The 24,762-nt window shown below is 46.7% G+C and overlaps 2 protein-coding genes across 4 annotated transcripts in view; one reads left to right on the top strand and one right to left on the bottom strand.

Moving 5' to 3' along the window:
* Window positions 1-5,242, top strand: part of Kiaa0930 (KIAA0930 ortholog) — a 39,889-nt gene extending 34,647 nt beyond the window's left edge. For all 3 annotated transcript variants that reach the window (XM_075960229.1, XM_075960228.1, XM_075960230.1), the window contains exon 10: window positions 81-5,242. In XM_075960229.1, the coding sequence (XP_075816344.1) occupies window positions 81-121 (41 nt within the window). In that variant the 3' untranslated portion in view covers window positions 122-5,242. The remainder of the gene's footprint in view (window positions 1-80) is intronic.
* An 880-nt stretch (window positions 5,243-6,122) lies between these two features.
* Nup50 (nucleoporin 50) lies at window positions 6,123-23,526 on the bottom strand. The gene is made up of 8 exons (XM_075960226.1): window positions 23,387-23,526; window positions 19,827-19,905; window positions 17,601-17,684; window positions 16,581-16,773; window positions 14,544-15,170; window positions 11,534-11,615; window positions 10,516-10,634; window positions 6,123-9,347 (listed from the first exon to the last, which is right to left on the bottom strand). Exons 2-8 carry the CDS (start codon window positions 19,893-19,895, stop codon window positions 9,145-9,147), a joined length of 1,377 nt encoding a protein of 458 aa, XP_075816341.1. The 5' UTR covers window positions 19,896-19,905; window positions 23,387-23,526; the 3' UTR covers window positions 6,123-9,144.
* Window positions 23,527-24,762: the final 1,236 nt, after the last annotated feature.

Raw genomic sequence — 24,762 nt, 5'->3', positions numbered from 1 at the left:
AGAGATGGTGGGTGTACAGGACAGCTGTGGCTCCCTCCCAAGAGTGTCCTCACCCTGCCTGCCCCCTCCTGTCATCCTAGACATCCTGGAAGTACGACAGAAACCCATCTTGATGACCTAGTGTGTGTGGAGCCTGCACGGAGCCCTGGCCTCGCCTGGCCCTGGGAATGCTGCCAAGTGCCTACCTGTCACCACCACGGGGGTCTTCTGTGACAAGCCAGCGCTGGAGCTACAGCCAGGCAGGGCCACTCGACTCCTGGGGCCAGGGCCGACTCCATGAACACCAGCCCAAACTGAAGTGCCTCGCCCTCCTCCTCTGCTGGCTCTGCTCTCACCCTGTCCTGCACTCGGCCCCCTCAGCCCATCTCTGGAGAGTCTTCTGCTCCCAGAGGGCCAGAGACACCAAGAGGTCATAGAGAGCATGAGGGGCTGCCAGTTTCCAGAATGTTCTTAGACCTCCCGACCTCACCTCCCGTCCCCCTGCTGGGGCTCTGTGCCAGGCATAGGTCTTGTTACCACGCATCCCACACAAAGCCAGTTGAAGATTTTGTAAAGCAGTACTGACAAACTTCAGCTCGCAAGTCAGCCCCAACTTGCTCCCCCACAGTTACTTGCTGCAGTGGGTTCCAGCTGGGAGTCAGGGGACATGAGCTGTTTGTCGGCTGGGAATACCTCGTCCCATGCCCAGCTCAGAATGGGTCTCAAGCTCCAGCTGGGCAGACAGGCCCGATCCCCCAGAACGGCCTTCGCTTCCATCCAAAGAACACCGCCAACACACACACCTCTGACCCCGGGACGCAGATTTTGGTTCTGAAGCAATGTGGGAGGGAACTTGCGCTGAGGATATCTGATGGGGACAGGGATTGGAATCCTCGCAGGAAGGTGTCAGGTAGAACCACCCTGGGGCCAGAGCTCAGAGCAAGGCTGGTGCTGTCCTTTCCGCCCCGTGCTTGGTCAGCATGCTGGTCTTGTCCTCAGCCTGGCTTCCTAAGCAGAGGAGCAGACATTGTCCTCAGTGAGTGCAAATGGCCACAGGTCAGCCGCCCAGGGCTCCCCTGGCAGTGTGCTCTAGCTCAGGCCTCCACTACCCAACTGGAATAAACTGGAAGCTGGGCCCTGTAGTCGCTGGGTTTAGTGTCCCAGGTTCCGGAGAACTCAGCTGTGTATGTAGAGCTTGGCTCCTCTGGGCTGTAAAGCAGGCACAGGAGCACGGCTCCATTCCTTGGTCTCTGGGAGTGGGGACTACTTTGGGGCTTTCTCTAGATTTTGTATGTTGTTATTAAAAGCGAGCTATTGCATTTCATTCTGCCTCAGTTTGCCCACCTGTAAAATGGGGCTGATACCACCTACCTCACTGAAGTCTCCAGGGTTCAAGTGCATGGCTGAGTCTGGGCTAGACCACATGTCATTCTGCACAGCTCAGGCTGGGTCTTAGGAGTGGGTGTTAGGCGGCCTGCTCTGAAATAACTCCTTCCAAAGGGACTAGTAGTGGGTGAGTTTACACACTGATCTGCTGGAGCCTGGGGTCACGTTCTAATCTAACCATTGAAGCAGACTCCCAGCCTGCCCTAGAATGCAGAGTACCTCAGGTCTATGGGTGTGGTCCTGCAGTCTAGCCTAACCATTTCTTCTGCAGATCCCATGAATGCTGATCCCATGTTTGTTTCTAGGGAGGTCATAGCATCCTGCCACTTCAGGACCCAGCCATTCTGGTGGTCTGCACACTCTGAACTTGCTACCTTGGGGGAAACAGAGCCAGGTGTGTCTTCTGTGGAAGACTGGGAGAGTCCTAGACCCACGGCAATCCCATGGCTTCTCTTTTCTGGCCTCACTCCCCCAGAGCTCAGCCGTGCTCTCTTGGCTGGGCTTGGGCAAGGCTGGCTTCTCGAAGCTGGGGTAACTGTGACAAGTGCTTCCCAGGCCATAGGAAAGTACAGAGTCTGTGTCATGCAACTTGGCTCTGTGCGGCACACAGAAATAACCGATATCCGCAGGCCCATTTCTAATGCTTCGGTACCACCATCCCTTTGTAGGAGGAAAGCACCCCAGAGAGTCTGAGCGAATTCAAAACTGAACCATGAGGAACAGTGGAAGGAGGCAGCTTGTTCTGAGCCCCAGTCGCTGGGTACACAGCCAGACATTTGGTCAACCTTCAGCTTTCTCCAAAGGGCACTTTTGAGTTGCAAGCATGTTCAGAAGCTCTTGAAAACTGGGATAGAAGTCTGATGTTTACTTTTTCAAATAGCTGACATTGGTGGGCCAGACATGGTGGCACGTGTCTGCAAATCACAATCCTGAGGCTGAGGGAGGACAGAGTTCTCAGCCAGCCTAGGCTACGTAGCAAGACCCCGTCTCAAAGTTTGAGAGTGACAAATGGCAGACGCACCCCCCAGAATCCTGGAGTTGATAGTTTGGCTTCTGAAGCCATCTTTAATTTTTTCCTGGGAACACGCCTGTCCTCATACAACGTATTAGGACAATAAGGAGAAAGCGCTGTTCACTTGGCGTCCCTGTTTCTTCAGGCAGTGTCCACCTTACCTCCTGAGATCTTGCTGGAATCCCAGCTGCCTCCACAAAGGCAGCCCAGGCTCATTTCCACTCCAAAAGCTTATTATTTAAAACATAAGTGAAAAATAAAATAAGCCAGGTGTGGTGGCACATGCCTTTAATCCCAGCACTTTGAAGGCAGAAGCAGGTGGATTTCTATGACTTCAAGGACAGCCTGGTCTATGTAGTGAGTTCAGGACAGCTAGGGCTACATAGTGAGACCCGGTCTCAAAACATTTTCATTAAAAGGCACTCCAGCCCCTGTGTAGTGGGCCTATTCTACTAACTATATCTTTTTTTCCTGGCAGTGTCATAAGTTTTAAGTTTTGCCCAAAACTCTGGATATAATGAGTTTTGATGATTTAGTCCAGTCCAGCTTCAAGATCCAAGTATCTTGGTAGCACATGGTTTCTCTGTTCAGGCTCACTCTCACCTCTGGATGGAGCTACCCTGCAAAGTAAATATAGGACCCAAAAGGACTAAGGGCTCTAAGGACACGAGCACGCAAGTGCCATGGGATGCGTCCCAGAAGTCACTAGCCCTGGCGTGGGTGCATCACCTGGATGGGCCTCAAGACCAAGTGTACAGATCTTAAGCTTGAACAGAAGTAGCCTTTTGGGGCATCTGCAATGGCCCTCCTGGGAAGTAGCCAAAATGCCTGTCCCTCTAGGTGAGGAGTGGCAGTACCTGAAAGGCCTTCACCGATGGGATTGCAGACATGGGCCTCCAGGCCTCTGCTTGCAACACCACACCAAGCTAAGTGACCTGACAAACCCGTAGCTGGGGTAGGGATATGAGATCTGCGGCAGATATATTCCCGGAAGTGGAGGAAGCCATGGCCTGCTGACAGTTTGTGTTTACGGGTTTCTGTTTCCAAGGCTGTATGATTTCATGGTTCTTTGAGACACTGCCTTGCATTTCAGAGACATTTAAACTGTGTTTTCTTAGAAGTGCCCCCGGCCTGTACCTGATTCTTTTAATAATACATGTTTCAGGTTAAGACAGACCATTAGCTACCAATAGGGTTTGTTTTGGTTTTGAGACAGTGTCTACATAGCCCAGGCTGGTTTCAAACTTCCTGTATTAGCAGAGGATGACCTTGATCTAACAGCTTTCAGCCTTCACCTCCACGTGCTGGGATTCCAGGCTTACACCACTGTGCCTGGTGTTATGCAGTGTTGGTGGAACCTAGGGCTTTGTGCCACTGGGCAGGCTCTCTTATCTGCTGGACTGCACCCCTCGGCTCTTTCTTAGCTTCTTTTGACTTCAGCCCCTTACTTTGTAGGTCAGAACACTTAGATGCAAATAGTAAATTTCCCTCTTCCAAAATTATCATAGGAGTAATTTAAAAAATGAATTCAGCAAAGCCATGAGTATATGAGCGTGTTAGTGTGGGGACTAACCCAACAGAATGCCTCTCAAGGGCTCTCAGTAGGCTTTGTGGCGGCTATTGATTTTGCTTTATGACTTCCTGGTTCTTTGAGACACTGCTTTGCATTTAGAGACATTTAAAATGTTTTCTTACAAGTGCCCCTGACCTGTACCTGTTTCTTTTAATAATATCCATTTCAGGTTAAGACAAGACACTATAGCAAGTCAAGGGAATGGCCTTGATTTGCTGCAAGCTTTGCCACAAGATACTGTTCTGAAATGGTTCCAGCTGGGGTTGACAGGCCACTCTATGCACTGGCTGTCCTGCTGGCTGCTGGTCTGTGAAGACCCTGTGAGGGGGGGACAGTGACCATCCTGGCCAGAGGTGTAGGCATTTCCAAAGCTGATCACATTTGCCTTTTGGGCTCAATTCTGTGCTCCTATGAAATATACCCTGGCAGTGTTTGGACAGAAACCTCCCAAGCTTTTCTAAGAAAATCCCATAAAAACCCTTATATTAGTAGGAAGACAACTGGAATAGAAGCTGGGAACCTAGGGAGTTTAGGAAAGATCCCGGCAGGGACCATACTGTTCCTGTGGCCCAGCACCTCTGTGTCGGAGGGCTGCTGAGCAGGCACCTGCAGTCATCACAGGTTGAAAATATCACAGCTACATTTCATGCATAGGAAACATGCCAAATGGCTTCCTTATGTCACAGGAATTGGGCCTAATATACTATATACATTGGAGTTGGGAACTGCAGTGGAGGACAGGGTTCTGACAGGACATAGTAAGGAATCAGCTGCTACCCTAGAAAGACAGGACCAGAATTTTCTGAACTGGTATCTCCAACTTGAAGGTGGTGGGAAGGAGGCGTCGGCTTAGCAGGTTGCTATCCACATCAACCTCTGGGTAGCCTCCCTCAGGAGATGCTTGGGAAGGCAGTTCTGCAAACCCATACCTTTTAGGAGCACCTGTCAGCCCTAGGTTGGAAGAAAATTCTCCCTGAAAAGGACAACCTTGCAGAACATATGGAAAAAAGAGCAATGTAAAATAATGCACTCCTTGTAGCTCATTGTATATACCATGTCACCTGGAGACATCGGACTTTGTGCTTGTTAAAGGTGACAGAAAGCTGGGAAAGGGGAAGCGTGCTTGCGGGGTGGGCGATGAAGGAAAGGGCCCTGATCTTACACTGTCACTCACTTGCCTCCTACAGCCTCATGTAAGCCAGCGGGCTATCAAGACTCTTCTTTATGTGGATGGCTCTTTCATTTTGGAATTTGACTTTAATAAAGCAATTAGGTTGCTCAGTTTGAAATAACCATTGTTTCTGGTGAGCTTTGATTATATTTTGAATAAACAATTTTACTCCAGATTTAAGCCAATTCCAGAAACCACTGAAGTTGAGTGATTCAACGGGTACACTGGAAAGGGCCATGTAGACCTGACCCCTCAGCAAGCCATGTCACAAAACCCAGAGCCTGAGGCTTTTCAAAGGTAAACCTAGTACACCCATCCCTTCAGGGTCCCTGACAATGACATTAGACAAGGACATGCAGTTCTGGGAATGCTGGTGATCACTGCCATTTCCTCTTGGGATGTGCTCATGGGTATTTCATTTCATGGCCGTACCTGGAATGACGGGGGGCTTGCCAGCCAGTGGAGCTCAAGCACGGCTGTGCACCAGTCCTGTTCACACATGGTGTGATTGTACAAGCCACTAACTGTATCAAATAAAGACTTAGTCCGAGGTCTGCTTCAGAGGGTTTAGGATGGTAGCCCCCAAAGGTGTCAGTTCTACAAAGTCTGTGGGAGCCCCAGGGCCACACTGGGAACCCACACCAGATCAGCCAATCTCCCCAATGACTCAGATACAATCTTACCCTTCAGGAGGCACCTGTCACTTAGGAATCTCAGCTCAGAACCCTGGGGATTTCAGAATCTGAACACAGCTCTAACACATCACTGAATGGACTAGAATTCAGTGTTACTTCTGTAGAAGGCTACCCCTCCCCCCAGCTCTAGTCTGAGGCTGGGCACTGCCCAGCACAAGGCTCTGTACCCCACTGTAATTCAATGCAGGCTGCTCGTCAGCTCTCCTTGGCAGCCCCCACTTCAGAGATGTTTCTGTACACTACCGCCATGAGCTTCTTCTTCTGCTGATCTGCCAAGAGTATCACAGAAACAAAACTGTCAAAGGCCCAGTTTTTAACGTTCCATTTATTCACATTTCATGGATTGTTACACTTCCTCACAGGCCCATTCAAAAGCTCACACACACTGAGATTATACTGTCTGACAATTCAAGTATTTTAGCTTTAGAAAACAATTTCCTCTTTCAGGTAAAAAGCAGATTATTCTATGTGATTGTTAAGAAGTCTTACATCCCCTTTACAAATCTGTTTGCATAGAGGACAGTCCTCAGTTTTGCAATTGCTTCTGGAGAGCACATGGTGGCCTTGTGCAGAGCGTGGGGCTAGAAGATGCCTTGAAGAGCTCCCAACTTCACCTACAAGTAACAGAACAGGTCATTTCCTTAAAAATCCCACTTCCGGAATTAGACTTGGTCTAAGCAGGTAGTCTGTAGCCTAAAGGGGGCTATTTCTCATCTTCAGAAATAGTAATATAATGAACAAACTGGCAAGAACAGACTCCTTAACCTTCAAAAGGTAGAGGAGGCTGTCAGGGAAAACCCTGACAACAAGGTAGAATTTTCCCCTACGCTGCAGCAGGTATTATTTTTGGCACGCAGCATGTAAAAAATAGGATTTAGAATTGAAACTGTAGAACAGAAATCAGCCCATCAGCAGTCGGACCTGTTGCTGACACAGCCACGGTCTATACAGTGTGGCTCTCTGAAGAAGACCGCGCAGGGCTCAAACTTTGCTGACTGGGAATGTGCGAAAGTGTGATATACAGTGTGGGAAGGCCCAGGCTCGGAGTCTGCACCCTCACCATAGAGAACACACACTTCCTCAGGGAAATTTTCAAACTAGAGATAAAAACCTCAGTTCACATTAAACACACAATAGGCAAATTTATAACACATTAAAACATCAATGAAGTTTAAGCCATGGAACCAGCGACTAACACAATGGAGGGAGAACGGAGAGCCCTCCAGGGGCCTCCTCTGACAGACTTCATAGTGACTCACACTTGGGTGAAGTGCAGAGTGTTGAGCGAGCTCCTAAAGCATAAAGACAAGACACACTGAGTTCCGGTCACACCACCTCTCCCCTGTAATTCTCGCTTCCAAAAGTGATAGTCTTAGCAGCAAATGTGCTGGGAATGTTAGGAAAAGGGAAGCCACACTCACTAATTTACAATTAAAATGGACTAGGGAGCTTAGAAGGCAATCCAGTCGCAACCTTTTTTGCTTATATTCTTTTGGTAAATATGCAAGGCTTGGGCAGATGCTCATGGAGCATCACCACCATGAATAGACAAGTTCCTGAAAGTGCCTGAGAGTCTGACACCGGTCAGCCCCATGGGCATGTGGCTACACAGTACTGTCTGAAATGCGTTCCCCTCATTTCATCTTTGGAAAGCTGAGCAAACCCAATGTGAACAGAGCAAGGCCAGTGATAACAGAAGTAGCAAATTGCTTGCTAGAAACCAATTCTCAATGCTAAATGGCAAATAAATGCACAGCACCTCCCCAGGTTCACACACCCCCCAAGCCCAAGCAGGCCATCTGCAGACAAGTGCCAACCCGCTGAGCAGAGGTGTGACAGTGATAAATCCTATCCCGCCCCCAGGCAGAGGCGGCGGATCTCTGAGTTCAAGGTTAGCCATGGCTACCTAAATAAAAGTTAACTAGGTTTCATTCTCACTCACAGCAGTGCAGTTTTGAGAAAGCAACTGTGCTGACAGGTTTCGACACTCTGCCCAGGTCAGAGCACTGTCTATTTATTGACTAGCTGAGCACTCTGGCACCCTGGGCACTGACCCTGAGCCTTCAGAAAAGATCTGGTCCTAGTGATGAATGGTTTTATGAGGAATCAGAGTGCAACTTCATTCAATCTCTCTCTTTTTTGAAGGGCGGCGGAGGGGGGGGGGCTACTAGGTAACCCAGGCTGCTGTGAACTCAAACATCTTCCTGCCTTGGCTTCTCTAGCACTGGGATTACCAGCTAGGCAACAAAGCTTGCATTTAATTGAAGTCTGGTCTTCAGAGAATACAAGTATTAGTAATCTTCACTGCTCTGTAGTGACATGAATGGCCCGTGCAGAACCATGGTTCTATTCCAAATGGACACACTCAGTACCTCATCCTTAAAAAAAAAAATAAACAAGTTTTCAGATGCCAAGTACCATGCTGCAGTCTGAAGCTGTAAGACAAACAGGCAAACGCCACTCCCACACTCTTCTTTTGAGTGCAGGGTTCCTGAGAGGACTCCATTCAGACTGTGCCCACGGGGCTCACCAGGGCAAAAACGGCCATGAGCACACATCCTCTTTCAACTTTTTTTTCTTTTAAAATAAAGGCTTATTTGTGGTATAGAAATGATATTTAAAAAGTCACCAAATTTGTGCTTTTAAAATCCATTATTCCTGACATCCCCTTCCACGTTAACTGAGGAGGGTAAAGAAAGAGCACCTCCTGGATAAAAACGACAAAACCCAGCCTACACTGCCAGCTCCCAACGAGCCACTCATGTCCTTTCCATGAAAGGCAGTTCCTAGATCAGTCAAGCAGCCCCAGGTCAGAGGCCATCACCTGCCAACAGGCTGATGACAGAGACATCTTACCCACAGTTCAGCATGGTCACAGTGTGGCGGCGTGGCGTTTGGCAGGAGTGCTCATCACGGGTCAGATAAGCCCACAGGAGGGGAGCAGATGGGTGTCATCTGGGGTGCTGTGGGACACTGCCATGGGTCTCCTGGGGCAGTCAGGAGAGCAGAGCCCACAGCTGCCTGCAGGAGTGTTAACTGGTACCCTGACTGCAGTCCACTAAGAATCACTTCGGTTAGTTTACTCAATGAACCAACATTAAAAAAAATCTTCCTAAATTTTTCACTTGAATGTATTTTGCTTAGTTTTCAGGAAGGGAAAAGAACTGACACACCCAGGTTTTATTGGCCTTAATCTTCCTCACAGAAGTTTCCCGTTACCTAGAAGTTCTCAGAATGTCACAGTAAGAAGAAGAAAGAATGTGACTAAGTTTGGGGGCAGAGGAGAAGCAGCAATGTGGCTGTAACATCCCTTGGTCGGCTTCAGTGCTCAGGCACCCTTCTTCTGCAGTAAGATCTTGTGTAGCTCATCTGCATCCTCACTCGTCTTCACCCGAATCAGCATGGTGACTGGGACTGTGGGTTGCTTCTCATCAAGTGGGGGGTTGGGGACACAGACAATGAGGACATTGTTTTTCCCTGTTCGGGTGCATGGCATATTGGGTGGAATCAGAACATTCAGCAGTATGTTGCCTTTGAATAAACAAAGGAAAATATTTATCAAAACAACATATAAAAACAAATGTATCAATACTGTAGGATTCTTTCAGAGGCTAAAGATTCAACAATGAAACAACTTCTCAATGTGTTAAAAGTTATGGCCATAAAGGCTTTCATTTCCTATATGCTGGGGCGTGACAAGCAGGAGGGGAGCTGGGGCTGACAGGCACATTCCGCCACAATCTCCCAGGCAGGAGCCTGTTCAGAGCAGCACTGGCTTGCCCAGATCTTCATCATTTCATGGAACTTTGGATGAGTGGTCGGCAAAGACACAGTGCTTCTCACCAGCACTGCTCACCAGGCCAGAGTGACATTATGGTGATACTGCTATAGCTAGTCAAGTCCTAAGAGAGAGAACCCCAGGAGTCTTTTGGTGCTGCCCAGCAATCTCCCACTACTGACCACACATCACAGGCTCACCGCTAGCACAGCTATTCTAAAGAACTGTGGCAAGGATCAGCTTGAGTGGGGTAAAGGGGACATTCTTGTTCTAGAAAGATTCCCAGGGCTGGAGAGATGGTCCCATTGCTAAGCATGCAACACAAGGACGAGTTCCAATTCTCAGAACACATGCTAAAAGCTGGGGAGAGCAGCACATTCCTGTAATCCTAGCTTAGAGAAGGGGTGTATGTGGGGGGGAGGAATGAGGGCTGTGGCACAAACAGGTAGATCCCTGAAACTCACTGGCCAGCCAGCCAAGCCAAAATCAGTGAGCTTCAGGTTTAGTGAGATCCTGTCCCAAAAATAAAGGTAGAAATTGACTGAGGAATGAGACCTAAAAACCTTGGGCCTTTACCTACAAATCCTTCCTCCCACAAAGACCCCCGTAAACTGAAACCTGTATACTTCTTCTTTGTATTCATCAAACTGTCCCACATACACGCCACTCGTCACACTCCAACATATGGAAATGAAACCCTTTGTGGTACTTCTCTACTATAGCTTTTAACAATACACCTATACTGTGTACACAATGTTCCTGACAGTAAAAACCACACACATATTAGTAACCAGAAGATAAATCTGACCTCATGATCACTTTCATAAGACATAACAAACCCCTCATTATTGAGCTTCAAAATACAAAGAACCAGAGTCAAGGCAAAACTCTCTACAGGAACTGTGATGGTTGTGCACCCACCTAGGTTGGTGTCTGCCCGCACCAAGAGCTGAGTCTTCTGATTGGCCGTGGGTTTTAAATGCAAGGTTCCCATTCCCTTCTCTTTAAATTCATTGTCTTTCTTGTAAAATAGTTTACACCTGTGGGAAAACAACAGTTATGATCAGATAGTCAACAAGTTAGTTTGCTGATAACCACTGCTTACCTTCCTGAAAGCCAACTGCAGTGGCTAAGAGGATAAACCCTTCTTTACCAGATTGATGGTATCTGAGTTTAAAAACCAAACAGTTATTCTACAATTTACCCCATACACAGACCTTTCTGTGTAGTGCGGGCATGGAATCCAGGATCTTGGGCATGCTACACAAACTCTGCTAAACACAGTCCCCTCCAAACCCTCCAAACCCGGAGGCCACCTTTCCTTAGTCAGTCAACATCTCAGCTGATCCACTTCTCTGCCCTCTTTAAATCATGTGTCTTGGTCCTGCGTGGCAGAGCAGACTGGCCCTTTAAGGACAGGTACAGACATAGCAGTCTGTCCTACTTCTCTCCCACCTTGTTTTCCCCTTTTTATTTTTTCAAATTCTCTTCTGACCTTCCATTTTTGATCCCCTAAGATACTGAGAAAGTCTGGGATAAGCTGTGACTATGAATAAAGTAGTGCGCTGTTTTCCTAGCCAGTATGTTAAACGCAGATACTTAGGTTATTCAGAAAAAGTGGCCAGAGGCAGGTGGGTCTGTAAGTTCAAGGTCAGTCAAGGCCCTAATTTAGACGACCCCCCCAACTCAAAGCAAACACAAACAAAAAGGCAATATTAAGCCATCTGGTAGTGGCACACGCCTTTAATCCCAGCACTTGAGAGAAAGAGGCAGACTGATCTCTGTGAGTTGAAGGCCAGAGTGAGTTCCAGGAAGACCAGGACTACACAGAGAAACTCTTGCCTTGAAAAAAACAAAAATAACCAAATAGGCCAATCATTCTTCCCTGTTGCAGCTCAGAGTGTGGCTGGAGGGCAGCCCCAGCACACAGCCCACTCACTTTTTGGAGTAGAAAGCATCGTCCTCCTTCACTTCAGTCACCACCACCTTGGGCGGCTCATCATCCTCTTCTTCATCGCCACCTGGCACAGAAACAACTTAGTCAGCGACGCTTGTTCCCCACCCTGAACATCATCCAGGAATATCCATGGAAGCTGGTAAATAAGACTGTGAACACCTTACTGTTTTGCGGGAAGAGGTGCCAGCTGGATTTTATTTTGTGAAATTTTAAATTTATTTATTGTGTGTGTACCTTGTAGGGTTTGGTTCTTTCCTTCTACCATGATGCTTCCTGAAATAAAACTCAGGCCATCAGGCTGGGAGGCAAAAACCTTTACCTGTTGAGCCGTCTCACCAGACGTAATAATATTTAATGGTAAGCCATTTCTATTATAAAATTACATCCAATTTGTAGGAAACTCTAGAATAAAAACCATTCTTGCTTATGACATTCACCAAAACACACTTAAGTATAAAATTATACATACTCAGGTTGCCCAGTGGAGAATCTAACCTAAAAAGAGCACCCAACACCATCCTTGCCAATATTCTTGTGTCTAGAGCCACACTGTGCTCAGGGATAACCAGCATCAGCAATGGCCAAAAGGGCAAAAGTGATTGTTTTACAGGTCAAGCTTGTCAGAGAAGCTGCTGCAAAGCTTTGACTAAACTGTCACAGAGCTCAAGGGTCTTGCACTGACGAGCAGGAAGGGCACATTCTTTCAATAAAGCTTCAGCCACAGGGGGTACTGAGACACTGCTGACACACAAACAGGAAGGACACCCTCAAAAGAAAGGCAGCCGTGTAAAACCTGCCAGACTAAAGCAATACTGAGGACTTGGATCCCAAGATTGAACTAAAGACCATGAGGATCTATCTCCTGGCACGCTTCAAATTGATTACTCAGCTGAGCCTCCCAGGACTGGGGAAGTTTCAACAAATTCCAAGTCTTTCTAATGGTAACCACAAGATGGCAACAGTGTCAGATGGTGCAGTGTGCAGGATAGGGCATGAGACAGCTGCCTATGATGGGGAGACTCTCTTATTTAGAGGCGGAGGAGAAATAAAAGGGGGTCACTTGGGGCTGGAGATACGGCTCAGAGGTTAAGAGCATTGCCTGCTCTTCCAGAGGTCCTGAGTTTAATTCCCAGCAACCACATGGTGGCTCACAACCATCTGTAATGAGATCTGGTGCCCTCTTCTGACATAATAAATAAATTTTTTTTAAAAAAGGAGGGAGGTGGTGCTTATTGGACCATCTACCCTGAGGGCCTGTGCATACACTAAAGGAGTTCAGACAAGGAGCACTGGTGGCTGGCCCAGGTTGGACAGCAGTGGTGCAGTCAAACATACCTATGCTCCCCTGGAGAACAGCACATTACCATGCGTCCTTGATGACTCAGTGGCAGGGCCTACTCCAAGAGCAGAGGAAGTCAAGGGGCTGGGACTTGGTCCCTAGGTTTGACTTTACCCAAGGCTCAGGCACCCCAGCAGAATTGTCACCCAGAGGATGCAGCCTTCTGGAGGGAAGGCCACATCCATACCTGAGGGGAACGCTGGCTTTGTTCTGTTGCCATGGAAAGTAGCCAGCCCTATTATGTCGTCCTCACAATTATTTTTACTATTTGTTTATTTGTACTGATATCCTTATATCTTTGTATTATTTACACATTTGTGAGTGTATGTGCACATGTGTGTGCATGTGCACATGCGTGTGCAGGAGCCTGTAGAAGTCAGAAGAATTCTGCAGCTGGAAACCAAACTTGGGTTCTATGGGTCCTATGGAATAGCAAAGAGAGCTCTTAACAGCCCCACATTTTTATATTTTGGACATCAGGGCCATCAGCTGTTCAGCTTCGAGATGTCCCCTCTGTTCCACAGGCATCTCCAGTGCCGACTGTGTTCTTGGATATCCAGAGGCTTTTAGGCTTCATGCAATTGCTTCTCTCGTTTTACTTCTGCTGTGGCCTCAGGTCATCCAACGTTGTTCTTGTCGTCGTCTCCCCTCCCTCAGACATGTTCTAGTGGAAGGTTCTCATTCACACAGAGGGACATTTAACTTTTTAAAACACTTAACTAGTTCTATCAAAAATTAGAAACTTGCTGGCTGTGGTGGCGGCTCACAACTTTAATCACAGCACTTGGAAGATAGAAGCTGGAAGATCCCTGTGAGTTCAAGGGCAGCTTGGTCTACCTTAGCAAGCTCTAGGACAGCCAGGGATACATAAAGAAAAACAAAAACAAAATCCCTGCCCCTGAAAATTAGAAATGTAATCCCTCAGCACCACTAGTCCCAATGCAAGTACCCACTGCCTAGGAATGGCTCGTGACCAACACACTGCACAGCGCACACAGTAGGCACACATATCATTTTAGAAAGTGTTACTGAATGAACTGGTCCTGTGTTATGAAGAACAAACATGAGCACTGTGGGTACCAATATCTCAGAAGAAACCCTGCAACTGTGCCCATCGCCAAGACCTGACACACTGGGTACAAAAGGCCCAAGGACACACTAGTGTGATTCACAACAGCAGAGCCTTCCTTCGGGGTTGAGTGACCCTCCTTTTTAGCAGGTCTGGCCCCAACATTAATTAATTTAGCAGGTCTAAATACAGTCAACTCCAATGGGCATTCATGTTGAGCTTTTTCAGTACAATGTCAACTTTTCAAACTGTTTTTAATCTGCTGCTTCTATACACAGCACCACTTGCCCAGCGCTTTCCAGTCAGCACGATAGAACTTCAGTCTGCTCTGCAGCCATCTGTTCACAGCCCTTCACTACGCACCTGGAGCCCCACCCACCTCATGAAGACAGAGGCTATGCTGCTGGAGCACACCTTGTCACCTCTCTCCCGCAGAACCACACCCTTTGGGAGCTTTGAACACCCTATAAAACAGGCCTTGCTCTACTTTAAGGATAAGGATGAAGCAACTGTGACACACACAGAAAATGGAGCGACGTTCTCATTAGAGCTGCACATACATGAACCAGTGGCTTTCTATTTACCTCTGCATTCACTGCTGCTGCCTCCTGCTTGACTCTCTGATGCAGAAAATGGTGAAGAGGCAGCTTTACTTTGGGCAGATAAACTAGAGTTTCCAGGGGAGAATGAAAACCCAGTCAGGGAGCCAGAACTTAAGGAGCCCAAAACTGAGCTCTCAATTTTCTTGCCGAAATTAAACGAGGCACTTGTTGCTCCTTGTGCTATGTCCGATTTCTTTTCTGCTGTAAACTCCACCTTTTCAGATGTGTCCTCTGCTTTGCTGCCACGAAACGAAAACGGTGACTCTTGCTGTAGTTTTGCTGAACTAAAAAGAGAGGGGGGCTGCATTCCAGTCGCTGCCCTATCTGTCTGGCTCTCAGAACTGCTCCTGCCTCCATTCTCAAGTTGCTTCTCAATCGTTGCCAAGTATCTCTCATAGTCCTTAAAAATGGGCGTCAGGTCACAAAGTGGGTTGGTATTCACGTGCTTCACTATCCAGTCCCGGACAGAGCAGTTCAAGCCAGCCAACTGCTTGTGATAGGTATTCCCAGTGCAGGCTGTACTGGAAGCTGGGCCAGAGGACAGCTGATTGCTGCTATTACATTGTTGCTTATCAACCAAGGTAGTAGGACCATTCACAGCAAAAGAACCTGTAAGAAGTTAAAGTCCAAACACTTTAAAAGCAGTTTGATCAAACCACCTAGGGGTTACATGTTTTTACTGTGTTTAGACAGAGTCTTGCTATGTAGGCCCAGACAAGCTGGAACTCACCACTCTGCTTCAACTTCTTGAGCAGGGACAACAGGAGTGTGCCACCAGGCTCAGCTACAACTAGGTTTTTGTACGGCTATTATCATGCTCTGCTTTCCCTGCTACTGTTCACCAAGTTTGTGTCATAAACCAATGCTGAGGAACTGGATATCTAGCAAATGGTTACTAAGGCACTTAGTTCATTCTGCTTAGTAAGGACTAAACAGGCGAGTGGGTGCCTGCAGGAGGATCCAGAGTTCAAAGTTATTCTCACTACCCAGCTAAAGGCCAGCCTGAATTTCTGTAGCTGAGCTGAAAACCCATCTCAAACCCACAAACACCAGGCAGCATATACTTTTAGAGCCAGTTCTCTATGTGAGTCCCAGAAGTTGCTGACTAGCTCATCCAAAACAGGACTGGGTATTCAGTATTCACTCTTATTTCCACAGGAGAAAAGCTATGGATACCATAAAAATTAATAAACATTTGGTCTGAAAAAGAGACACCTCTTGAGAAAGAGAAATAACAGCTCAATCCACAGAGGTGACAATCACACAGGTGGTAAGGAAACCTCATAAGGGTTGGGGCAAAATTCTGTTCTTGTCTTTGCAGGAAAATACTCATCTTTAGAATATCAAGAGATCTTGGACATCTAGATGCCTAAAGGAGAAAAGATAACTATCCAGAAAGGATCTCCAAGAGAAGAGAAATCCGACTTCTGATGATATATCTGCAGGGTAAAATTTCATTACCTGAACACATATATATCTCTACTTAAAAATTAAAGCTGACTTTGAAGTTGGACAATGGCTATCCTTCTCTAAATCCAAGCATGTTGTTAAAAGAAAAATTCAGAGTTTCTGTCTCATATCAGGAGCCATCTGGCATGGGACAGAAAGAAGAAAGAATTTAGGAAAGATTTTACCTCATAAATATTTTTGTCTCTATCATACCTTTCATTGAATATATGTCTATATTATATTTAAATTTTCTACAATGAACAATGAGGTAAAGTAAAATAACTGGGGAGCTGAGAACAGAATCGCTGTGTGCTGGTGCAAAGGTGTGTTCTGCTGGCCCACTTGCTCCATGCATCTCCCTGAGTCTCATCCTTTTACTGCTGCCTGAGGACACATTTCCCCAGCTAGGTCTGATAGCATACACCTACAGTATCCCAGTATTCAGAAGGGTGGAAGAGGAGAACGGGGTTCAAGATTAGCCTGGGCCAAAGACAAAAAAATAAACAACCTGGTAGCAGAGTTCTCTTTCAGCATCTATTTCAGAGGGAGCGGAGAGGGAGGGCTACTCACCAAATGCTGCCTTGGGCTCCACTGCTGCTGCCTTTGAGCTGGAGAAGGGTGTGGCACTGGCTGTGCTGTTTCCATTTGTCAGTCCTTCCAGAGGCTTCCCTCCAGCGCCACTACCAAATCCAGAAAACCCTCCTCCTCCTCCAGAAGGCACAACCAAACCTTTAAAACCTTTAAAGGCTCCTCCACTATCAGACTAAAATATAAAGAAAGCACATTTTAGACAGGTAGACCTCCCACCCTCAAATAAGTGACAACAGGATCTCAGAAAGAGCACAGAGCTCAGAAGTGGTGGCTCTGCCCCTAAGAGAAGCTACTAACAAAGCCCAGACAGGAGCGAGGGAGAGACAGTGCCTCTAAGGACAAGCTCTCACAGTTGCCTTCCTAAAATAGCCAGGAGAGATGGTCGCAATCGCTAGATCTGTATTTAAAGGCATTGCATATATTCAAACATTACATATTCATGTACCTGCCACTGAGCTCCAGAATAACTGGAAATATTCCCAATACAATTAAACCTCCATGCATCTTTTCAAAGAGCATTCGCCTAAAGAAGCTCTAGAAATACAAAATTAGATTAATTAAAAATTTCACTGTTTACCTAATTTCTCAAGAATTTTGGGTTTCCAAGCTGTTCTCAGCCTACAGAAATCTGAGGAGACCACACTGCAGACTCCAGCCTTTTTACTGTTAAGCAACCCAGTGCAGTATCTGTCTTTTCCTTCCTGCTTCCTTATTCCTGTCTTTAGCAAGCTCTTCCCTTGGCTAGCCTGTTCAGTCAGCAGAGATGCTGTGAAATTCACATTCCTTATGAAATTTGACACAGATTCAGACACACACACATAGCTAAACCTTCTTAATTTCCTAGACAGTCCATGTTCTGGTTGGTTTTTGTCAATTTGACACAAGCTAGAGTCATCTGGAAAAAGGAACCCCAACTGAGAGAATGCCTCCTATAGGCAAGTCTGTGATTCATCTTCTTGATTAAATTAGCAAGACACCAAAGCTGCAAGAAGCACTCACTTCAAATCCAACGTTCCTACGCTTTGCCTTCTTAATGGCTCTATTCTTCAAGACTTCCTCACTGGCCACTGAGAATGTTCCCACCTGCAAGAATAGACAAATTAGCAGAAAAGTAAGTCCAAAAGAGGATTAAAAGCTAAATATAAATACCAGAACAGACACGTTTATGTGGTATTGATGATCTTAAGAGTTGAATGCTAACACATTAAGAAATAGCTCACATCTAATATCTACAGATTTCTGTAGATTTTAATTCTAGTCAGGTGTTATGAATCTTTTGCAATCTACAAATCCATACTTTGAGTTCCAACCCAGAGATAGAAATGTGATTTCTGAAAAGATAAACACCACTGCATGTCTGGTGCGCTAATGGTCACGGCTGTTTCCTCACATCTTAGACATATAGTCCTTAAAAAAGGGGGGGGGCACTAACAAGGTCACAGTAAAATTTTCTATCAACAAGACATAAGAGCTACCATCCAAAAGCTCCTGATCGGTAGACAGTGAAGCCCATTCTGAAACCAGGAGCCTGAACCTTACTATTACATTTTTAAAAACATTAAGTTGAAAGTGGGACAGTAGTGATACATTCCTTTATTTTATTTTATTTTTTGAGTGTGAAGTTTATTGAGAAAAAGGAAATGGGAAGGGGAGAATGAGAGAGACAGAGAGACAGAGAGAGATGGAGACAGAGAGATGTCTCCTCAGAGAGAATGGCAGAAAGTAAGAGTGTGGGAGTAAGCAGGGTTTGTCTCCAGCACTTGGGAGGCAGAGGCAGGTGGATCTCTCTGAGTTTGAGGCCAGCCTGGTCTACAAAGCCAAGTTCCAGGACAGTCAGAGCTGTTACACAGAGAAACCCTGTCTTGAAAAAGAGAAAAACCCAAAGCAACAAAAACCAAACCTAAACAAAAGCTGACACAGATAGCATCCACTTTTTCTTTAGAGACTGGGATCCTGCACGTGCTAAGCTCTACAACTGAGCCACAGCCTTCACTCACTGTTTTGGAGAGCAGTCCTGGTCCTGCCCACCTTACCACGGTCACAATGACCCTAGCCAACCAGAGCTCTTCACAGTGTGATGAATGTGCTCAAAGTTTTATCTCATCGATTCTCTCACCTATAGGGTAGAACTAACTAGTTCCTGTACAAAATTCTCATCCAGCTAGGTGTGTCGGCTCCAATCAATTAGCTCCTACACATAGCAGGCTGAGGCAGCAGGACTGTTAGACAGTTCCGGTCCAGCATGAATTACGAAGTGGGACTATCTCAAAAACAAAAGTACCCTCATCTACAGATATTTCAGATTGTGTCAACATTAAAAAGGACCTCCATACCCAGAACAAAGACCATTTGGCTATATTTGCCCAATCAATCTAATTGATTTCCATACTCATTCAGTAGATCCTGTTGAGTTTTTTCACTATTAGACACTTTGGTGTCAAAACAAAAATTATTCGGCAGTGTATAGCTTGTTCCACCCAAAGGCTGTGCTTAAGACCAAAGACTTGATTAAAGACCAAGTCAGTTAAAGGTCCTGAAAAATATTAACTTCCCAGTGGTTTGCTTTCCTAAACATATCAGTATCAAAAAGGAAGACCCCATGAATAAAGCTGCAAAACACTGTTTATGCTCCGTTCCTTTTCCCCTTACCACCTAGCTGTGTGCTATAGAGCTGGAGTTAGCTTTGCTACAAATTTTCTTAGTGAACTGGCCTACAAGTATTAACTTGCACAAGAGACCTAAAACTGCAAAGATTTCCTCACAAAAGACAACTTTAATTTTGCTAGCAAAGAAACTACAACACTGATAGAAATTCTAGTCCAATCAGTGCAACTGCTGGGGCGCAGAGCTAGGATCTGAACAGCAAACAGTGGGCATGAGAAACACGGGAGCGAGGGGAAGCATGGAGAGAGCAGACTGAGGTGAGAACTACAGACTGCTAATTCCATGACTAAAACACACGAAACCACAGCAAAGGATGCTGCAAATGTCTGATTTCTGCAGGAAGATACTTCTCCACACTCATCAGGAGCACACACTAGGAGAAAAGCACAGTCACATATGAAGAACAAGTTCCTACAGCAAATGCATACAGCTCATGAGGAAGCATCACCTCTCCTGCTGTGTATTCCTAAAGGCTTTAAAATTCTACCACATTCTTCATGGGGAACACAACATGAGCATAAACGTGGACAGCAAGAAACCACTAAGGGAACGGCTCTGTACCTCTTCAGCTTCGTCTTCTTGATCCCAATTCCTATCTGTTAATTCCTTCTCAGCAATTCTTTTGGCCATTTTTGTGAACCTAGATTATAGAAAATAGAAATAAGATGTTTGCTTTTCTGCACCAAGATAGGTCTTACAAATAATTTTGTCTTCATTTATTTTGTAATAAAATCACAAAATAGAGAAACGTAAGAAAAAGCAGTTAACTGGTTTTAAGCAAATGAGCTTTACTTAGAGGACTTTGCTCAAAGGGAGGGAAATATAGTAGGAAATTAAGGAAAATATGGAGTTAAGAGAAGCTAATTTTACTTTTTTAATTAATTTTTTTGTTACAAGTAATTTTAAAAATCTAGTCCAGCACTGAATGTGGTAAGCAGGCTCCTGATGCAGTGAAACGGCTTCAGTGAGAGCTCTGTCAGGCTGTGGGACTCCGGTGGTGCGTACTCTATCTCTATTTGAAGAGGCAGGCAAAGACACCTGAGGAACACTGGCACTCTTTCTAAACAGGAAGCCAACTCCATTCAGAAAGATTAGATGAAACATCTATTGATCTTTCAAAATCTACAATATTTATGCAGTATATTATACATACAGTAAAGTCCTTAAGTCAAAGTAAATATTTTTGTCATAAACAAAACATTTTTAATATTTAAAATTTAAAGATGATCCATAAGTTTATTCTTGGATTAAGGATTTAATAATGTACTGGAATTACTTTAGTAACATGAATAATTTTCTTTTCTTTTTTTTTAGATTTATTTATTATGTACACAGTATTCTGTCTGTATGCCAGAAGAGGCCACCCTATCTTGTTACAAGTAGTTGTGAGCCACCATGTGGTTACTGGGAATTGAACTCAGGACCTCTGGAAGAGCAGACAGTGATCTTAATCTCTGAGCCACCTCTCCAGCCAATGAGTAATTTTCTTAAGGCTACAATTGATATAAATGTCTTCCAACTAACATTTAATTGCTCTGAATTACATATTGTGAAAAGGTAAGACATTACTCACAAATTCAGAAAATAACATGCTTCAAAAATACACCCTCAGGGTGGGAAAGATGGCTTGGCAGGTAAGGGAATGCGCTGGTACTGTAGAGGACGAGTGTTTGATCCCCAGCACCCACCAGAAACTCACAAGTACCCGTAACTCCAATTCCTGGGGTACCTAACTCTTCTGGATTCCACAGCTGAGTAAGCACTCACCCAAATAATAAATCTTTAATAATGATAATAAGGACGATGACAGTAATAGCCAGGGATGGTGGTGGCACACACCTTTAACCTCAAGGTTAGAGTTAGAGGTAGGTGAATCTCTGTGAGTTCAATAGCAACAACAGAGGCTGAAGAGAGAGCTCAGCAGTTCAGAGCACAAACTACTCTTGCAGAGGACCTGAGCTTTATTCCAGCACCCATGTCCAGCAGCTCACAGGCTGTGGGGATCCAGTGCCCTCTTCTAGCCTTCACAGGTACTGTGTACACACACACACACCAAATAAAATGGAAAAAAATTAAGCCCCATCAGATCTGACTGAGGGCTTTGATCTAAGCGCTGTGTGGGTTCTTCGAGTCTCAGCAGCAGCAGCAGCAGCAGGGCACCTGTCCAGGCTGGCAGTATCTGTCAGGACTCTTTCTGACACTTTCTCCATTCCCCTGCCCTCAGCACAGCAACGCACCACACTGGGCATCCTAGAACAGACACTAGATCCCATCTTACCCATCGTCCAATGCTCTCTATCAGAAGATTAGCAACTACAGAATTTGTTTCAAATCAGAGATTTCCAAAGCCCTTCACAATCTGATATGCAGGGAGGGCTCTGGCTTTTAATACATCCCAATCTTTTACATTTCTCTTATAGGTACGTCTTTTTTCTGATTACAGAACGAATGATTAAAATTGAAGATTCTAAAATACACAGCATGAGCTGTGATAACACCAGTAACTGGGAATCCTCTTCTTTTACGCCCCCAACCCCCAAGTGCAAAGTTGACCTAATCAGAAATAGCATACTTCATAGAATTCTTCACAGGTAAGGAAGGTCTCTGGATCCATCGGGAGATTTTCTAGTCATTACCTATCATCAACACCAGAGGGCAGAAGAGGCGGGCAGTGGACCAGTTAGAGTCACTGTTACATGATGTGGACAAAAGGGATGGTGGAAACCGCAAATAAAATACTAAGTAAAACTTGAGCGTCTAACTCATACTTGAAACTAAAAAGTAACTGCCATAATAAAACAAATTAATGAAGCTGAGGCCATTTCATATTTATTCAGTCAGATAAACCAGAAGGCAAGAATTTTAGTTCGGTTTACTGATGACTCCAAATGTCCCAACCCTGCTTGACTCATGGCTAACTGTTGCTGCATCAGTGATCTGAGGCATTACATATCCGAGAAAAAGACAAGATACGAGTGGCATTACAAGATCCAGGACAGAGTTTGGTGGGACGAAAGGAGCGCTACAAAAAACTACTAAGTAAGATAAAAAGCACTGCTTAGAATGGTGCCTGGAACACAGGAAGTGCTTTGTAAAAATTAAATAAACATGCTCGATTAAAAATAAAATACTCTTTATACTCCCAAACCCAAAAGGTGTAGTGTGGGAAAACAAAGTAACTCGAACTATAGGTTAAGCTTTTAAAACACATTTCACCAACCGAGGTGATGGCAATGGGGAGGTTGAGGCAGGATGAGAGAGCTGAAGCCAGTCTAAGTCACACAAGTTCAAGGACAGCACTGAAGCCACACATAGCAAAACCTTGCCTTTAAAAACATAGATACCAAATACCTACTTATTCCTCCAAAAAGTTCTTTTCCTCTTTCGAAAAGACATCTTTGCGAAGTACTTGGAACACGTCCTGGCGCTAGAGACTTACTTGCTAGCTATTATAGCTATTATTAAGGCTTTTACTTTTTTCTTTGGGGGTGCTGGGGTCAGAACTCAGGTCCGTGCTAGTCCAACCTTCGACCACTGTGATACCGGGGAAATCTAATCCCCATAACAAATGAGTTACACCAGCAGCCAGGAAGAGTTTGCCAAATGTCCGCGTTTGTGGCTAAAATGGCACCAAGTTATGAAATGCTTTCTAGATCGGAAGGAAGAGCTGTAGATATTCGGAGAAGCGCATTATTCGTGAGCGATCGCTTCCTGCAGTGAGCGTGTGCACCGGGTACAGTCCTGTACTCAGAGAGGAACTTCACGTGGGCTATCCGCGACAGCCAAGCGCAGATTGAGGTCACTGAAACCGCCCGGGAAGCCCTAACCTCAAAACCGGCTCTGCACGAACGCGAGTGACCAACGGCCTGGGAACGCTGCGGTGCCACCGGGGCCAGCCGGGGGCGGGCGGAGGACGACGTGTGAGGAAGGCAGGCCAGGGGTGGGTTAGGGCAGCCCTAACGCCGCCACCGTCGCCACCCCGGCCGAGGCCCGAGCCCCGCCGAGCCCTCCTCTGGCCAGGAGGACGCCGCAGGTCGCTGGGCAGGCCCGGCTTCACAAACAGCCGGCCGCGTCGCCAAAGGCCAACGCCGCCCCGCCCTCCCGGCCTGCCCAGCACTCACCTCTTCGGCGGCCGCCGTAGATCGCGCTGGGTGCCGGGCGCCGCGACGAGCAGGGCCGAGGCGGCGGTCGCGGCCGCGGGGAGCTTCCGGGGCCCTGAGCGCCTCCGAGGACTTCGTGGTCAGCAGGCCTGGGAGCTGTGCGTCTTTGAGTCCGACACTGAGGGGAAGAGACATCCGCTCAGCCTGGAAGCCGCTACTGAACGCTGAAGAGAGCGCTCGGAACCGCCATTTTGTAACTCGAAAATACCCGTCGGAACCAATTCGAAAGGGGAAAAAAATAAAAGGAGGAGGAAGCCAGAAACGCCCTCGTCCAACTACTGCGCAAGCGCGTCGGGGCCCCAGCAGCCAGCACGGCTTCCTAAGGGCCGCGGCGTGTCACGTGGCTCGCGCGTACTGCAACCCCCCCCCACCTTGGGAACGGCCGCTGGGAGGAGCATGAGTTTCGCGCATGGGCGCTGGGACGCAGCCTGTTGGCGGGGCGGGAGGGAGTAGAGCCGGCGCCTCCGGCGGCGCGGGTGAAACACGCTGGTCACGTGTCGGCCGCCTTCCCGGTTTGAGGCGGTCCGCGCGCCGATCGCGGGCAAGGCGCGGGTGGGAGGACTCGTGCGGTCAGCCAGTGACTCTGCTGGACGCCTCTGGTGCTGTGCTGGGCGGCCGAGGCAGCGGGATCGGGGCCGGGGAACAGGAGGCGAGTGCAGCGTGCTTCTCCCGCGGATGTCCCTGCGGCCTCTCAGCGCGCGGCGTGGAAGCTGAAAGTTGCTGCGTGGGGCTGGAGATCCCCGAGGGACAGGTTCTCACGAGTTGCCTGCCCCCGTTGCTGTCACCTGATAGACATCCTCCGATTGCCTCCTTGGGAGCTGTGGAGGTGAAGTCAATTCCCCAAAGCTGCAGGACCAGTTGGGGCCAACAGGAGATGAAGTCCCCCGGGGGATGCTTCGGCTGCGGGACCAACACCTGCGTCCTGCATTAGGACTCCTGGTTTTGTGCTTTTAGCTGACTGCGGTTCAGTTGCACAAAGGGATTCCGGGTGGTCGAATTCTTCTGATTAAGGTTTAAAGAGAATGTCAACCAGAAGACACTGTTGTCATTAGACCCATCATTAACCATCTAGAAATTATTTTCAGAAAAATAAGCATTTTTAGAGCAGCAGTTCCTAACTTTTAGGAGAGGAGAAAAAGGGTTCCAAGCAGAAATCAAGTCTCTTAGTTTCAGGCTATTTCATCTAGCAACCCCTTGACAAGAACAGCGAAATAATTGATATGGGATTCCCCTCTGTATTCTGTGAATACCACTGGTGAATAAAGAAACTGCCTTGGTCTGTTGATAGGGCAGAATTTAGGTAGGTGGGGAAAACTAAACTGAATGCAGGGAGAAAG

Source organism: Microtus pennsylvanicus, chromosome 2, assembly GCF_037038515.1.
Source record: "Microtus pennsylvanicus isolate mMicPen1 chromosome 2, mMicPen1.hap1, whole genome shotgun sequence".
Taxonomy (NCBI): Eukaryota; Metazoa; Chordata; class Mammalia; order Rodentia; family Cricetidae; genus Microtus; species Microtus pennsylvanicus.
This window is presented reverse-complemented; position numbering and strand designations above follow the sequence as displayed.